Below are 18847 nucleotides of genomic sequence, written 5' to 3'. Positions count from 1 at the left end.
AATAAATCAAACAATTTCATGTGTTAGGAGGAAATGTGCTTTCTAAAAACTCAGTTTATGAAATTAAAAAAAAAAGAAAGAGAATAAAACCTCCCTTCTTTAGAAACTAAGCAATAGCTAATTTAAATTGTATATGTAAATATGTATAGAATCATATAACTATTGACATATAAATAGCAGATGGAGTAGATAGACAAATAATTGATCTAACATTTTAAATGAAAATTAAAATTTTCAGTACAGATGAATTTTATTTTATTTAAAACAATTCATTCATGAGAAATGATGTAAAAAGTAGGCTTCTATCAAATTATATAATATAGATCATAGGTTTATTCTTAAATTTTCTTTGTTGAAAAAAATATTTTTTTGTATAACTAGTCATCTCTAATATATCTAATCTCTAGTTCTGGTAATACATTTTTATTTCCTTAAAGTGAATTGCAATATTTTATTATGTTAATTAGCTATACTGTAAATGTAAAAGTTGTTTTTAATCTTTTAGAACTATTTTAATACCTTCTTTGAAATAGTTTTTTACATTTTCATACTAAAAACTAAATTAGATATAAAAGTTCTAAAATGAAAGTCATAAAAAACTGTATAATAAAAATTATTTTTATCAACTGAAATACCTGGAAAAGCATATATGCATCTTTAGCACAAGGTCTGAGAGTACTGACAGATCTTCTGTTACTATTTCCTTGCACCAGTACTGGCTGTTCTATAATATCTGCAATCAAAATAGGATAGGTTTTAGGAGTTCATAGTGGCCTTTAATAAATCTTATATTCTGTTTAAAGGATATATTTTAAATAAGCTATTTAATTATATAATTATAAACTTTAATTATAACTTCAGAACTACGTCCCCAGAATGAAAACATAATTGAGGATCTATTTTTATATAAAATGCCATTAAAAATCACTCTTCATTATCTTATAATCACTTTAATAAGCCTCATATCTTTGTCCATGCATTTGATTTTCCTAAAATCCCATTTTGGCCTCTTTGTCTCACAGATATAAAATTCACATGATCTTTCAATGTACCTTTAAGTATCAAATAAATGTAAAAAGTTTACCTTATGGTTAGTTCTTCTATTATCTCACCATCTTCAAAAGAATTAACTGCCTGATCTGCCATTATTAATCTGTCAGCTATAAATATTCACTGGCTAAGAGTCAACTAGAATAGTGTTTCCCAACTTAGCACTTAAACAGCTCTAAATCAAATACCATGCAAATATCCAATAGAAGACTAGTTCACTAAATTACAGAATAGACAAAAAATACAATGTAGCTATCAAATTTTAAATTATGTAGATAAAAGAATAACATGAAAAATCTATAGGATATAATGTTTGGGTAAAAATACAAAAAATGCAGTATATGAAAAAAATACAAACTGCAGAAAATGTGAAACTATTATCTTCAATACAAAATTATGCATGCATTATAAATAAAAATGGAAAAGCAAAAGCCTCCTAAATTGTGAGGGATTTATTTTCAAAACTTCTGTTATTGACAATAATATTTTAAAATAAATATCTTAAAATAAATATTTTTAAAGTTTTTCTAGTTTTTAGATATTCTGTGCTCACAGGGAAAATGCTAAAAATTAATGAAAATGAATCATGCATGTAAGAGCATTTCCAAATCAAAAGGAAACAACTTTTATCACTTTACCTCTGTATCGTTCATCTTCAGCAACCATTCTCTCAAAAACCACAGTAACAACTTGTCGCACGGTAGCAGCAGCTGTATTATTTGTAATATTATCTTTTGTGAAGTGTAGTCGAAAACAAAGAACAATTGCCTACAAAAACAATTTTCATTTAGTGTGAAATAAGATTGAAGGCATGGCCATTAGCTTTATCAGGTGTAACCTCAAATTAAATAATTTATGTATAACTGTTTCTCAGAGATTAGTGTCACACCTTTTTATACAATAAAACTAAAAAAACTCTCAGATTTTAAAATAATTCAAACTCTTGGTAACCAATATAGCCATGTAAGATTGGCTAATGTAATATGAAATACACTTTTTAAAAAATTTTGATTTTGTTTTTGTTTTTGGTACCACGAATTGAACTCAGGGACACTCAACCACTAAGCCAAAGCCCCGGCCCTACTTTATTTGGAGATAGGGTCTCTCTTGTTTTCCAAATGATTTGATGATACAACAAATGTTATATGCATAATTTTAAGAGACAAATATTGTATGCAATATTTTAGAGACAGGGGTCTCTAAATAAAATAATAAATAAACAAACAATTTTATGTATTTATAATTTTATTTATTTATTTGTTTAATTTAGAGACAGGGTCTCATTGAGTTTCTTAACACTTTGCTGAGGCTGGCTCTGAATCCCAATCCTCCTTTCTCAGCCTCCTGAGTCCTTGGGATTACAGGCATGTACCACCACGCCCAGCAAAATTTGATTCTTTTAACGTGTGTAATAATGCATCATGCTTTTATTTCCCCAGAATGACTTGCTCTGCAAATAGTTAGAATTAAACACTTGCTACGTCATTAAATCATTTGGAGAAAAATTATACAAAGTGCTAGGTATATAAATAAATACACATATAGTGTGTTTTTACAGAGTCATTCTTCCTTTCTCTTTAAAATCAACATTATTAAGGTGTAATTTCCAACAATAAACTGCATCCCTTCAAAGTATATAGTTTAATGAGTTATGTTTGACATGCAGGTCCTCAGAAATAGAGCCATAATCAGAATACAGAGTATTTGCATAATCTCAGAAGTTTCTTTGGGCACCTCTGCAGTCCTTCTCTTCCTCTACCATTGGCCACAGTTAACCACCCATCTGCTTTTTTTTTAGAGATTAGCCAGCATTTTGTACAACTTTATAAACAGATTCATTCACTATGTATTGTGTCTGGCTTCTTTCACTTAATTAATAATTGTATTATTCATCTATGCTGGTCTGTATATGAATAGTTAAATAGATTCCATGATACAGTATAAAATTTTTGTTTATCGTTTCACCTGTTGATGGACATTTAGGTAGTTTTCAGTTTGGGGCTACTTTATATAAAACTGCTTTAAAAACTCACATACAAGTCTCTGCGAGTTCATTTTCATTCACCTTGGGAAAACATGTAGGAGTGAACTGGCTGGGTCATCTGGTAATGAAGTTTAACTTTTTAAGAAACTGACAGTTTCCCAAAATAGATTTACAATTTTACATTCCTACCAGTAGTACGTACGAGTTCAGAACTATTCAATATCTTCAAGAGGACTTGAAATGGTAAGTTTTTTTAAACTGTACCCTAATGGATATATAATGATGACTCCTTGGGGTTATAATTTACATTTCATTGATAAATTATAATGGTGATTCTTTTCATATGTTTGCTCGCCATTTGAATATCCTATTTTGTCAAGTGTCAAAATCATTCATCCATGTTTACTCAGTTGTTAATCTTTATTAAGAGTTCTTTATATAGTCTAGATATGTCTATTGTCAGATATTTGCTAATATTTTCCTCCATTTTATGGCTCCTTTTATAGTTCATGGATTTTGTACTCTAAAACATTTTTGCCTACCCCAATATCACAATAATTTTGCCCTATATGTTCTTCTGAGAGTCTCATAGTTTAAAAAGAGGTTGTTTGTGAAAAAAATATAATGGTAAGTCAGATTCTATACCTTATTACTTTAATTATTGTTAAAATTTTTTAAAGAAATAAGTCTTTGATATCACTATTATTTTTTATATTTCAGTATAAAGGAAAGCATATTTTATAGATACATGGAAGCTTTCAAATTTCTCAATTTTGTCTTATTTCTTTATTCTTGATTTTTGATCCCCAAATATTTTATTTCCAATTTGCTAGCACACTAAAATAAATCCTGTAATCAGTTCTTATTTCTTTTTTTTTTTTTTTTTATTTATTTTTTTAAATTATTTTATTGTTGGTTGTTCAAAACATTACATAGTTCTTATTATACCATATTTCACAGATTGATTCAAGTGGGTTATGAACTCCCATTTTTACCCCGTATACAGATTGCTGTGTCACATCAGTTACATTTCCATTGATTTACAAATTGCTTTTCTAGTGACTGATGTATTCTGCTGTCTATCCCATTCTCCACTGTCCCCTCACCCCTCCCCTCCCCTCCCCTCCCCTACTCTCTCTCCATCCCCTCTACTATAAATCGTTTCTTCCACTTATATAATTTTTCTCCTACTCCTCCTTTCCTCTTATATGTAATTGTGTATAACCCTGAGGCTCACCTTCCAGTTCCATGCAATTTCCCTTAACTCTCACTTTCCCTCCCGCCTATCATCCCTGTTTAATGTTATTCTTCTTCTCCAGCTCTTCGTCTCTACCCTGTCCTTGGTTACTCCCCTTATATCAAAGAAGACATTTGACATTTGTTTTTTAAGGATTGGCTAGCTTCACTTAGCATAATCTGCAGTTCTTATTTCTTTAGTAGGACAACTGACATATAAAAGAACAATAATTTGATAGCAAGAAACTAAGAGGAATAGTGATTAAAAGAGTATGCAAAAATACATAAAACATTTTCTGTAGCAGATGTGAAGTTAAAAGAATAAACTATTTGCTATTAAATAAAATCTCACAATGACCTAATAACATCAAATTAACAACTGAAAAGAGGGAGATGTAACCACTTGAAATAATATACATAGTTTAATATGATAGTAGCCGGACATGGTCAGGCATGCCTGTGAGCCTTGTGGCTCAGGAGAGGAAAACAGGAGGATCACAAGTTCAAGGGCAGCCAGCCTCAGCAACTTAGTGAAACCCTGTCTCAAAATAAAAAAATTAAAAAGGACTGGGGATGTGGCTCAAGTGAGTGGTTAAGGGCCCCCAGGTTCAATCCCTGGTACCCCACCACCAAAAAAAATGGTATGCTTCTTTATAGGCTGTCTATCCTTAAAAGCATGCAAATTATAATAAAACTATTATTGAAAATCCAAAACAATCCTTAGACAATAAATCATTAATTGAAGACTTTCTTCATATTACTCTGTACTTTTTATTCTTTAGAAATATTTCATAATTTAAAAAATTTTTAATTAAAATGCTTTTATTGGTGCATTATAGTTTTACATAATAGTTGGGTTCATTATGGCATAATCATACATGCATGGAATTTAATTTGCTCCATTTCAGTCCCCAGTGCCTCCTCTTTCCCTCCCTTCCTCCCTCCCCCTATTACTCTTCCTCTACTAGTCTCCCCTCTGTTTATTTCCTTATAAAAAAATTAAATAAAGAGTTAGATAAAGAATAAAACAACTGTTACATGTTCCAAGGGTGGGAGAGGTAAAGTGAGAAATACCATTACATATGCAGGTTTACCCAGTATAATGCTGAAAGGAGACTAGATTTGAACTGTTTGGTTTATATAACATATACATGTGAAATTATTTTTAAAAGGAGAAAAGGGAGAGGTATCATAGGGATCTAAAATAGCCAATGCAATACCATATGACACATTTTTTCCCTCTTACTTCTCTCTTCCTCTTTTCTTGTCTTAACTAAACCCATCAGCAATACCTAAGGAGCTTTGCTTAAGGATCTTGACATGATTTCAAGTCTAATCTGGAGAAAAACAAAGGCACCAATGATTATTAAAGTACAATACTGATCATCATGATAACTACAGGAAAGTTGCTTTTGATTCCAAAAGCACCAGACTTGTTCTTTTCAGCCAGCTTATTCAAAAACTGTCTCAAAGCATTTATCAACTGACAAATAGGTTTCCTACCTTAGAAAGTGCCTCATCATGGACTACTGTATTGGTTGTTAAGAGAACAAGAACTGTTTGAAGTAGCTTAAGTTCTTCAAGACTATTTTCCATTAGCTGCCAAAGCATGTTAATTATATTCCCAGCAGCAGTCTGTAAAACATTATTTTAAGAATTGTCAAGAGGTAATTTAGGTGTTTAGGTGCCAAAGAAAAAAAGGGGTCAAATATTACCTCATTTGAGAATATTCTTTATCGAAGTAACAAAAAAATCATATTTTTAGACCTATAGATCCAAACACATCTCTTAACAAGTTTGATACTTATAACCAATTAATAATATTCTTAAAAAAGGTAAATTTCCTAAAAAATAACATAGCAACAAACAGCATGCAGTTCTGAAATACCTAGTCAAAAATCAAAACTAATTTCTACAATAATACAGGCATTTTTCATCCAGTTATGGTCATATACAAACTAACTATGAGTCTGCTTTTCTTATATATTACTTCATTTATAATACATTATAAAAATAAAATACAATGCAAATTGACAATACATTGTATACTCAATTAAATGTGACATTGTTTAGAAAACCATACCAAGACCAAAAGAATTACCACTTTTATTGTAGTACTTATGGAGTACAAAATTAAGGTAAAATTTGAAAGAAAGATGCAGGTTCATAGTAATGAAATATTTTTTCTTGTTTTACCATCATCAGTTTAGATACTAACAATATATTTAAGTTAATGAACAACATATTAGAACTTCAGATAATCTAGAAAATAGTCATCATTTTCTCTCCTACCTTTTAAAAAACACAAGAATTTTATTAAATAAATTTTCAATGATATTGAAAACTTACTTGATTCTAACATTACCATCTATACTACTGAATTGTGACTTAGATTACAAATGACTTGACACAATGTATTTCATCCTTATTTGTAACTTTTTAGTATTTAAGGAGACAATTTGACAATATTTTAAAATTAAGCCATTTTCTTCAAGTACACTGCTATTCACAAAACTTTTACATTAAATAAAAGGTAAGTTTCATTCTTTTATACGAAATATACAGATCTAACTCTATGTGCAGTTCAAATAAAATTTCTGTATTACCTCAGACACAACTTCATGTGACATGAGTCTCTGAATGGCAGCCAAACATAGCTGAGTGATCTTCGGTTCCTTGGTTCCACAACCCATTAGGAAAGGCTGTACAACCTCTGAGCTGTTCTCTTTCAATGCTTTATTTAGAACACACATAGGAAAAATTATTAAATCTAATTCATAATTAGGAATACATTTTTATATAATTACAACGAATGTCAATCTTTTAATAAGAACCATATTGTATAATATAAACACCAAAATAAAAATCAAGTAATAAGAGTTAATATACTTCGGATGCATAGTACAGACTTTGTATCACTACAGCTTTCCTATGCCATTCTCCCAACACTCTGCCCTTTCATTCTTCTCTATCTTCTGCTATAAATTCTTTAAGTACATGGATTCTCAGAAGCTATTTCTTCTTATAGTGCAGAAGGGAAAATAAGTAAGAAGTTAGTATGCACACCATTCCCACCATACTCGTTAATGAATATTCAAAAACTCCTTAGAATTTCATTATATGCTTTAAATTCATAGAGCTCTAATCTCTTTTTCAAGAAATAAACATACATCATCAAAAACAATAGCATTTCTCCCTATATTATAGCATTTCTCCCTATATTACTGAAACAGTACTGTAAGTTAATTGGATATATATGCTATAACTTCAAATCTTAATTTATATCTAACAACGCCAAGTCTTCTCAGAAATTTAAAGGGGTGACAAAAATGAAGGAGGTTAGGAAATGCACAAACTGATTTACACATTTAAATTTATAAAATGGAATTAAGTCAATAACCATTTACTGATAGGCTACAAAAAGATGAATAAGAGAGATTTATCACTTTCAAGATATTTGAATAAATAACATGTGAAGAGAACATTAAACTTATGAGTTTGATACTTGTTTTCAAGGGTCCTAATTCCATCAATTATTTTTGGAGGAAAGACATCGTAAACACAATTAAATCTGAGTTTTAGAATGTTTTTCAAAAGAAATTGAGAGTCATCCAGATCATTATTAAAGTACAAAACCAATATTAACATTAATTTTACTCTTTAAGTCCTACTTTACTTCTCCCAAAGCTCTCTTTATGGGGGGCTTGGGTTGTGGCTCAAGTGGTAGAGCACTCGCCTAGCACACATGAGGCACTGAGTTCGATCCTCAGCACCACATAAAAATAAAGATATTGTGTCCACCTAAAACTAAAAAAAAAAAAAATCTTTTTTAAAAAAGCTCTCTTTATAGAAATTAAGACAACGATTTCCTAGAGCATGCTCTACAAAGGTCCCTCAGTGTATCAGTATAAATCACCAATTTAACACAGCTTAAAAAAACAGCAAATAAGACTGGCAAAAGGGCTCCTCTCCTTTTTTCCTTGCTTCCTTATGCACAAAGATTTTCATTCAAACCTAAAGACAAAAATTTTCCATAGTGAAGTTTCAAAACATGAATGATTAAAATATGACCTTAAAGCTAATCATAAAGCTTTAATGAAGTGATTAAATCATCCTTCCAAATTCAATCCTTGCCAGAATACTGAAGTCTGAAGCTACCCCATTTATGTTAAACTTTATCATTAAATGTTTATTTTATTATTAAATGTTGTTCAGGAAAATTAAAAGTTTTCAGTAAAAACAAGTTGCATTCATAATTTTTGTGACATTAGCCCGTGTTTTTCATTGGAACATTACAATAACCTTATAGTTTATAGGGCACAATTAGGTCTAAGTGACACAGTAAGTAGATGGTACAAGAAGAATTTGAAATAGGTCTTTTAATTCCTGGTTCACTATTCTTCCCAGCAAGTTATCATCCTGATGATAAATGAAGTTAAAAGAGGACTTAATCATTTGTACTTTAAAATTGTCTTCCTAAGGGTTGGAGGTGTAGATCAGTGGTAGAGTATTTGTCTAGCAAGCAGGAGGCACTGGATTGGATCACCCAGAATCACAAACAAATAACTAAAACTGTCTACCTAAAGTCTTCAGATAAATAAAGGAAGGGTCATAAAAGAAAAAAACAATGCATTTTCTTAAGAGTCTAAGATGCCAATGATTCAAGACATACCCATAACATCACAAAGAAAATCAAAGCCAATTAAATAATGGAAATGCTTTCTAATCACTTAAAAGTTTTCTGCACAACTTCATCCTCTGGAATACGGAGAATATTGGGAATACTTTATTTCTTCAAAGAGGACCTCACTATTGTTTCTGTGATTTTCTTCATGACACTATTCTGCAATATTTAGATGCTGATCTTTTTTTATCTTACCATAAAATGTTAAAAAGTTTTTGACAACAATTAGGGGAACATTTCAAATAGCAATTAACACTCAACATATATGATATCAACAATGCATGCAACTCAATTGATGTGATAATAATATGAACAAATTAACACACACACCTACAAAGGAAACTATACCACACCTGACCCACAGTGATTCTAAAAGATACTATCATTTGTAAGATGAATACCAATTTAAGTGATGTTAAAAAGTGAAAAAACTATGTACCCTAGAATCAATAAAATAAGATGAATCGTAGTGAAGTGTGTATACATATCCATTACAGTCAGGTCTACCAAGGTGAAATAAACTTAAGGTAGTAATAAAAATAAATTTTTTTAAACTTTATTTTAATGTTATTCAAAGGAATTAAATACCTATCTCTCATCTTTTCCTACTTTTCCGCTCCCGATTTATATAAAAATGGCAGTTTCTAAGTTGTCCAGAATAGATAATCAACTAAATAATAAAATTGATTTATCTATTTAACCAAAACACATCTGCCATATCTAAATCACAATTCAGTAACAGAAAAATCTTTTTTTTTTTAAGTTACTGGTTTATTTTTCTTCCTTCAAATGTGACAGTAATGCAGAAGTTGAAATTAACCTGGCTCTTTTAACTGAGAGAATGCCCCTCTTTACGTACAATGGTTATAATGATATACTATTTAAGGATAGCTTTATGTAAATACCTTCCTAGGAGTAGAGATTTTAGAAATCACAATGAAGAAAAAAATTGTAGAACAATATAAAGACATCTTGTTCTAACTATTTTATATATCATTCAAACAGCAAAAAAGAAGGATCGCTTGATCCTTTAAAACAATTTCAGCTTCCATTAAGATATAAAAAGAGGTTTTGTGGGAAGAAGAAAAAAGTTTATTTTCCACCTAAGTCCTTTAATAAGCAACTTTAACAGAGCAACTGTGTGTTTGATAGATGCTGTTATTTCCAAATTATATAACTGTGAGATCAAATGATGCACTTTCACACACCTGAAAGAGGTCCAGCAGGTCCCCATATCCTAGGGGTTTCCTTGCTCTGAGCAGTTTCACTGCATAATTGCAGTTTTTATCCTGGAAAAAAAGAATTAAACTAGGATACCCCACTATAAATCACATAAACAGGGGTTAATAAAAGTTTTATTGTGATAAATTTTAACAGCCTTTAAATAATAAATTGTAATGCTTATGAAAGAAATGTGACTTAGACATTATTTCTATTTTCAAAAAGCTTAAAATCTGGTTCTGGGGAAGACTTGATGTTTCTAACACCACTAAACATTTTTTAGTGGATTCAAAGGTCTGAAAATATATTTAAATGACTCAAGAATAATAGGACAAATAAAGTATAGTAGTTTCACTTTAGAAGCACATTAGACATTATTTCTATTTTCAAAAAGCTTAAAATCTGGTTCTGGGGAAGACTTGATGTTTCTAACACCACTAAACATTTTTTAGTGGATTCAAAGGTCTGAAAATATATTTAAATGATTCAAGAATAATAGGACAAATAAAGTATAGTAGTTTCACTTTAGAAGCACATTACAAGCTAAAGGGAAAATTATTCAACAAACAATGTTAGAATAATTAGCAATTTTGCAAAAAAAAATCTAAATCTTGTCATTCCATATAATAAAAAATAAGGAAAAAAATCAAGACACAGAAAAACTAGAAGAAAATTAAAATGACTATAAACTATGTTGAAGGAGAAGGGCATCATAAATGTAAAGCAACAAAAGAATTCAGAAAAATTATTTAAGGTAAAAATAAAAAGCATCTAGAGTTTAAAAAAATTAAAATGTCCATGATCTGGCAAAAATATGATTAAAACATAATCGACAGTTAATATTTTGCTATACAAATAGCTCAAATAACTTAATAAAGCAAACACAAAATCTCAGAAGAAGTGAATGTAAAATGAAAAAGAAAATAATTTAATGCATACAGAGAAATATATGTTCAATGTCAAAAATAAATGTCAGGAGCTGGGGTTGTAACTCAGCAACACAGCACTTGCCTAGCATGTGTGAAGCACTCGGTTCGATATTCAGCACCATATAAAAAAATAAACAAAATAAAGGAATTGTGTCCATCTGCAACTAAAAAATAAAATTTAAAAAATGTCAGGTAAAATGAACAGTCATTTCCTTATTTTAGTACCTTTTTTTTTCTAAAAAACAATAATCCTGACAAGGATGTTATAAGAATACACTTTCATATTGTTGGTAAAGGCATAAAAGTTTACCTTCCAGAAAGGAAAAAAAAAGTGTGGTGATACATTCCAAGCACTTTAAACATTTTCATACCCTTTAACATTACAACTTTATAAATATCTAGAAATTTACCATAAAGTAATTCTAAACATTGAATACATCTAACATAAAGGAAGTACAATCCACTTGATGAAACACTGTATGGCAATTAAAAACATTTAAAAAGATGAAATCAAATACTTGTGATAGGGCTGGGGGTATGACTCAGTGGCAGAGCATGTGTGAGGTCCTAGGTTTGATCCCCAGACACAACCCCCACCCCCACCACCCAAAAAACTTATGATATAAGAAAATATGGGATAAAAATTATTATTTTTTAAATCCAAGGAAAAAATAAACAAAAGCACATTATGTTGTAGACACACTATGTAATCTCTGGCCCAACAGGTCAACATGTGAACATGATACATGCCCTGTATTTTCTAGCCTAAATTACCTAACAGTTACCTTTGCCTCAGTGATGGTATACTCAACCATATCTTCCATACTGTTATAGCAATAATTTACTTTTAGTGGATCCACATAACACCAAGCTGCTATATATCTCATATGTTTATTAAAGCAGTCCACTTCTACACTTTATTTGCCTGGCTAACTCTCCTTTGAGCTTTTAGGCTTGCTCAGCTTCAGATTCCCAAGCTGGGTTAGGTGCATTTCCTATCAATCTTCCAATAACAATCCTATCTATATATTTCCATATTGGCCTTTACTACTCAGTATTAGAATTCTATAATTAGGGTGTGTCTTCTTCAGAGTGCTGTTATCTAGTTGTCATAAACTAAGGATGACAATACATGTATTCAAATACTTATAACATGTAAAAATTAAAGAGAGGTAGAAAAAATAGTAAAGACAATATTAAGAAACCTATTTCTATACAATGTCATTCATTCATTAACCTACATTTAATAAGAGATTTATTATTTCCCTTGTAATATGATAAATACCAGCAACATAAGAAAGAATAAGATGTTGATACTAATTTCAGGAAGAAAGTCATCTGGAAAGTTAAGTTTCTGGCAAAGTACTCCAAATGAAGGAGCAGGTAAGCCAAACAGAATAAATGGCACAAACACACTTTTCAAATATATTTCTTGTATTTCCATATAGATTATATGTGAATTTCATCACCCAACTTTCTATCTCCCCTACTAATTTTTACATAAATACTTATTAAAAATATATTACACAATATATTCCATATTTGTTTGTAAAATATCACAAGCAAATGTATTGAAAAGATAGAACATATTAAAATAAGCAGGTAAATTACCTTTTATGTCAGAAAAAATATCCGAAGTATATTTACTCATTGCTACTTAAAAGACCTCGTAGTTATAAGACTAAGCAGACATGGAAAAGATGATGGAAAACCATGTGAGAAAAGAACACAAATCATACGTAATGATTATTCATGTAAAAATTCTGTATGTGTACTGACAATAGCTAAAAGCAGCCATGGGTAGACTTAACTATTACGTTTTAGGGTAGGGTTTAAATATACAATTTTAATAGACATTACACTTGATTGATTTCCTTGTTCAAACATGCATTTAAAAAGCAGAATTATGTGATTTCTGTTTAACACATGCCTTTTCAATTTCTAGTACAGTGTCAGCTAGAATAATAATTTGTAATATATAGCAAAGGTGGAATTAAGGCATTTGGCCTTATAAATGAAAAACTTTGTTATTTCTCATTTTCAGAGTTTCATTTTTAAAGGAAAAAAAATTCTGAGATAATCTGTACATCTGAATTGATGCTGACATTACCTGGCATAGCATTTCCACTTATGTCAGCATTCATGACAGCAGTGAAAACAAAGAAAAATAAACATTAAAGGAGGATGCTTAAAAGGGGAGATGTAAAGCAAAGATTTATGTTGCAATATATATGATGTTCCCTTGGAAAATAAATCTAAGAAACTAAAGCTGACTAGAAATCTATGCTGAATATCATTAATTAGATTAGTTAAGCCTAATTAAGGGCTCTGATTTTTACAGCAACTTTATATATTCTGAATATACAGAGACATATGAGAATTCAATATTCTGTCTCATCTGAGACTCCTCAATTATGTGGGATCTTTACAACCATTACAACACAAAAGCAGTATCCTTTGGTTTCAAGTATTAAAAAAAATATATACTTCTCAGGAAATTTTTTAAATTAATAAAAATTTTTTCAGTATTAACTGTTCTCTGAATTTAGGAACTTTATATTGACCAATATAAAATCTTTGTTTTTGAGAGTCTTTGATTTTCAAGATGACAGTGATCTATGGAATCTATATTCTTTAGGCACCAATTGTTATCAATACTTCATAAAAAAAAATAACAGGATCAAGTTAAAAGCTAATCTACCTTGAGTAAATGACTCTGGAAAACTATGGAGATTAAAGCACACTGTATGAGCACAAAGATCTGTTCTAACATGATTTGAATAAAGCTAATACAATTAAAATGAAATTAACAGTCTACCTGTATATTAAATTCATGTGCACTAACAATTTCTTATTCTTTCTTATAATTGGACATTTTACTTAGCATAAAACACTGAAATAGTGGTTCTCTGAAGAAATCAGGCTTTTATCTTCCATCAACTACAAACTAACGAAAAATTCTATTATTGGAGAATAATTAAGGACTTACCATAGTATCAACAATATTAATACCAAAGATAAATATTCACAATGATATTCTAATATGATTGGTCTATCTTAAAAATATCTTAGGTCATAATTTATCTTTAAACACTATTTCCCCTACAGTAGCTAATCTAACCAACATGCATCTCCCAAAATCTACTTGCTGTCCCTCCCAACCCAACCATAAACACCTTTGCCTTTTCCTACTGCATTCACCACACTCCTCAATATGCACACAGAACACTATTCACTCTTGTGAATATGTTATAAAAATATATAATGTTTCCAATAGACTGATGAAAATCAGGGAAGAATCTGAAAGAAACAGATGCAACTCAAGAAAACTAACACTAAGGACCAATTTCCAGCAAAGCTGAGCAACCTAAGTAAAATCCACGCTTGCCCCCCAACTCTTAAACCACCCCCTAAAATCTTTATCTCATTTTGTAATACTCTGAAATCTCACAACACAAATTAGAGATTTATTGGTATCCTTTGTTTTAAATGTAAAGTTTATGAAAATTCAAGAGATTCTTTGTGTTAACTAACTTAATAAGACTATTTTTCTCTTACATTGGATGAGAGGAAAGGCACTGTTGGAACAGGAAATACAGGCTGAAGGATCAATGGAGCAAGCAATGATTAAATATGAAGCACTGGGAGAAAGTAGCTGGGGTGAAAAGCTTGAGATACAATGGCATCTGAAAGAAGAAGCTGGGCTCTGAACACTTCTGAATTTGAATCTGGTTCCATTACTTATCATGTCACCTTAAGCAAGCAAGTAATTTATTTGCATGTGAAGTTGCTCTACTATAAAATAATATCTCCCCACAAGACAGTCTTATGTAAGATAGAGTGGCACAAGTACTCACATATATTAGATTCTTAAAAAAAAAAAAAAAAAAAAAAAAAAGCCAGTCTATGTTCCTTACTGAGGTAAGAACAGAAAGCACAAAAAAAAAAAAAAAAAAAAACAAAAAGGAGTAGACTGAGTAGAAAAAGCATACCAAATAGAAACTCTTAAAAATTCCTCTTTGAAAATCAAGTTTAATCAAGAAAAGACATAAAAAGAAACTCTCATTCTTTTCTTCATCACCATACTTAATTCCAAGAATCAAAACTTCAATGGTACTACTAAACATAAAATACTACATTATGAACTGTTTATATTAAAGATGGACTAAGAAGCAAGAGGTAGAACAGTAAGAAAAAAATTCTTGCTTTTAAGGAATTAGAACTTTTAATCTTTCTGATATCAGAGAATTTTATAGTATTAATTTCTGGGAAATATAATCAGTTTGGGACATTCCTGTGGTCTGTATCATATATAATATGTTAGGGCATGAGAAAGACATGCTATAGAAAACTTATGGCTTTCTTTCAAGATTCTACTTTTAGTATTAGTCAATTTTTCATAATTGTTGAATTTTTAATGGAAAAAATTACCTGTCAAAATTTCCGTGTTTCTTGCGGCTATTGTTTTAACTTTTATTATTCCTGATTCAGCAGCCTACAAAAATAAAAACAATTAGAAAATAAAACTTATTATCAACATTAATTATCTAGGCATTAAATAAGTCATATACAATAGTTAAAATTACAAGTATAGTCAGTTGCTATCATCTTATTTTTTCAAAGCATCAGATACTAAGCCTAGTAGTGACATACACATAGATATAATAAAATATGATTAATTTGATTATTCATATACAAACTGTATGTTGCTTTCCTCTGCCTTAAGGAATATCTGAAATATCTCAACACTTCACAAGCTTAAATGTTTGGAAAATAAAAATAATTTAAAAACCTAATGAAAAAAATTTGAATTTCTCCTCCCCATCTCACACTCCCCTTTCTCTACCACAAATAAATTATAAAATGCTGCACGTGAAATTACTGTTTTGTATTTGAGGAGACAGTTTTCTTTTTTGAGTATGAACAACCCAGCACTTATTACTCTTTGGTTATAGTTTTTAAATATTCATTCCTGTTTTCATAATGTGTATAAAATATTTCATCCCAACATGCTTAGCTGGCAGTAATTGCAATTCATATAGCATTTTATAGAACATCACAAGAACTGCACTAATATGTGAGCCACTGACTACATGTCACACTTGATATGTGGCCAGTTTAAATTGAGTTGTGTTCTATATGTAAAATACACACTAGATTTTGAAGGTTTAATATCCAAAGATGTAAAGTATTCTCTAAGTAAATTGATTACATTAGAAATAATATTTTGTATACACTGGATTGAAACAAATAAATTACTAAAATTAAATGTCTGAGGTTTTGATCTTTATTTCCTGTGTAGTAAACCCTCTTTTATCACTGAGCTACATCCTCAGCCCTTTTTATTTGGAGATCAGGTCTTGCTGATTTGCCAAGGCTGGCCTTGAACTTACAATCTTCTTGCTCCATTTTCCTGGGTTGCTGGAATTATAGGCCTACACCAATGTACAAATCTTTTTTAACTTTTTAAATGCAATTGAAAATTACACCTATGGATTGACTGCATTTGTGGCCCACGTTATCTTTCTATTGAACAGCACTAACATAAAATATTGATATGTTATTTTCCATCACAAAAAGTCAGAATATGTTCAGTATCTAGAAACATGCTATTTTATATTTTATATTGGTCTGTATACCTCAAAAAATAATAACTTAATAGTCAGCAGATTAATGCATAAAATAAAGAACACATAGTAGGTAGGCTATATCATGTGTAATAGACCTTTTTCACTTTGTTGACTTCTAACAGGTGCAGTCCTTGCTTGTGTTTGAAGAATTCTCTATTTCAAGAATTTTGGTAGAATACAAAATCTCTGTTACACTACTAAAACTGAAAATTCCAGATACTTGATTTCCCACATGTCCTAGCAGACTATGCTTACCCAAATAGATGCATCTATCAGGGATTTTGAATATGGAGGACAGTGGCACAGAAAAGTTAGAGACAAAATAATTCTTTCCAATAACAGCAACAGTGAAAGCAACATCTAGTTTCAGAGGGCAGCAGAACCAGTGGTGGCCTGGAGTGACCAACACTATCAGTAGTGCAATCAATATCATCGAATCACTATTCATCAGACAGCAATAATAGTCTAACCAACATGAGTTTTGCTGTGGTTCCAGCTGTTTACCCTCCCCTTGTTAATTTACTTTTTCTATAACTGGCTCCATCCATTCTTCTACCAATTCTGTGAACCACTCATTGTCCTATCAGTAAATTTTATTTCAGCTTAAATCAGCCATCCTCAGCTTTCATGCTCAACTAAGAAACACAATAGATACACTACAACTTCTAAAACTTTAAGAAATGGAAATTTCCCAAATTAACAAGGCTACTAGCAGAAAAACACAATCAAAATCAAATTCTTCAGGGAAAAAATTGGTTTTCTAATTATTTGAGGCAATACATGTTAGAGACAGGGAGCTTACAAAAAATTCTTATGCTCAGTCTGCAACTCATTCCAATTGAATCAGAATGACTGCTAACAGAAGTCATATATCAGTACTTTTAAAAATCTTCAGTTGATTCTAATACACAGTAAAATTTAGGAATCCTCTGCAATACTGTAAGAAAGAGATAATGGTAATGGTACAACTGAGGTGGTAAAAAGTGGCCAGATTCTGAATATGTTTGAAGATTTGCAAATCACAGCACATTAACTATTGTAAAAATAAAAGAATACTGAAATACAGACATTATTTGCATGCTAAGTAACAGTCACACATCCTATCTCAAACTCTCTGGGGTAAATGTCTTATTGGGCCAGGAAAAGTTCATCTGTGGCCACTGAGATTTCTCCCACCATCACTTTCAAAAGTTTAACTTCCTTCCCAGTATAGCACTATATACCTTGAATATGTCCAAATTCAGTATTTCAATTTGCTTCTGTGTCAACCAAGATTTGATCAACTAAGCCTTCAAGAATATCAATGCTATCTGTCCAGAGTCTGTCACACCTTTTCTTTTGCAACACTGGGTATTGAACCCAGGGGTGCTTTACCACAGAAATAAACCCCTAATGCTTTTGCCCGTTTCCAAGACAGGCTGGCTTCAAATTTGTGATTCTCCTGCCTCAGCTTCCCAAACTGCTGAGATTACAAATGTGCGCCACATGCCTAGCCTGAAATCTTGTTTCCAAAATCTGTCCTGTGACATGCTAGATGTTAGATGTCAACAAAGATTTCAAATTTGACACACACTGTTTTGATTTCTTGAGAAGAATAAGTATTGATACATGACATTTTTAACAAATTTTTTTAAATCAAATAATAAGGAGAAGGAATAGTAGTATTTTTAAGTAGTCTGAAGTAGTGTTTTGTTTGTTTGTTCATTTGTTTGTTTTTGATTTGGGGGGTTTTGGTGGTGGTGTTGTTTTGTTTGCAATATTGGGGATTGAACCCAGGAGCACTTTACAACTGAGCCACATCCCCAGCCCTTTTTATTTTGAGACAAGGTCTCACAGGTTTTGCTACATTGCCCAGGCTGACAAGTAATATTAAAAAAAAAAAAAAAAAAAAAACCATAACTAGAACTGGGCGAGGTAACACATGCCTGTAACTTGGGAAGTTCCCAGCAACTTAGGAAGCTGAGGCAGGAAGAGAGCAAGTTCAAAGCCAGACTCAGCACTTGGAGCGGTCCTAAGCAACTCAGTGAGATCCTGTCTCTAAGTAAAATATAAAAAGGCTGGGGATATGGCTCAGTGGTTAAGCACCCTGAGTTCAATCCCTGATACCCAAATA

The 18847-nt window shown here is 30.9% G+C and overlaps 1 protein-coding gene across 4 annotated transcripts in view; it reads right to left on the bottom strand.

Moving 5' to 3' along the window:
* Nucleotides 1-18847, bottom strand: part of MON2 (MON2 homolog, regulator of endosome-to-Golgi trafficking) — a 112381-nt gene that overhangs the window by 86238 nt on the left and 7296 nt on the right. For 3 of the 4 annotated variants that reach the window (XR_014024070.1, XM_081309961.1, XM_081309962.1), the window contains exons 2-6: nucleotides 15536-15599; nucleotides 6877-7004; nucleotides 5774-5905; nucleotides 1689-1818; nucleotides 636-733 (exon numbers count right to left, since the gene is read on the bottom strand). Coding sequence is in view for 3 of the 4 variants with exons in the window: in XM_081309961.1 (XP_081166087.1) it covers nucleotides 636-733; nucleotides 1689-1818; nucleotides 5774-5905; nucleotides 6877-7004; nucleotides 15536-15599 (552 nt within the window). In the remaining variant the exon portion in view is untranslated. Of the gene's footprint in view, nucleotides 1-635; nucleotides 734-1688; nucleotides 1819-5773; nucleotides 5906-6876; nucleotides 7005-10162; nucleotides 10244-15535; nucleotides 15600-18847 lie in introns of all 4 variants that reach the window. The other variant, XM_081309963.1, reaches the window with a different exon arrangement.

The sequence above is a fragment of the Spermophilus citellus genome (assembly GCF_964194105.1).
Source record: "Spermophilus citellus genome assembly, chromosome: 10".
NCBI lineage: Eukaryota > Metazoa > Chordata > Mammalia > Rodentia > Sciuridae > Spermophilus > Spermophilus citellus.
Note: the sequence above shows the minus strand (reverse complement) of the source record. Positions and strands in the feature narration are given on the sequence as shown.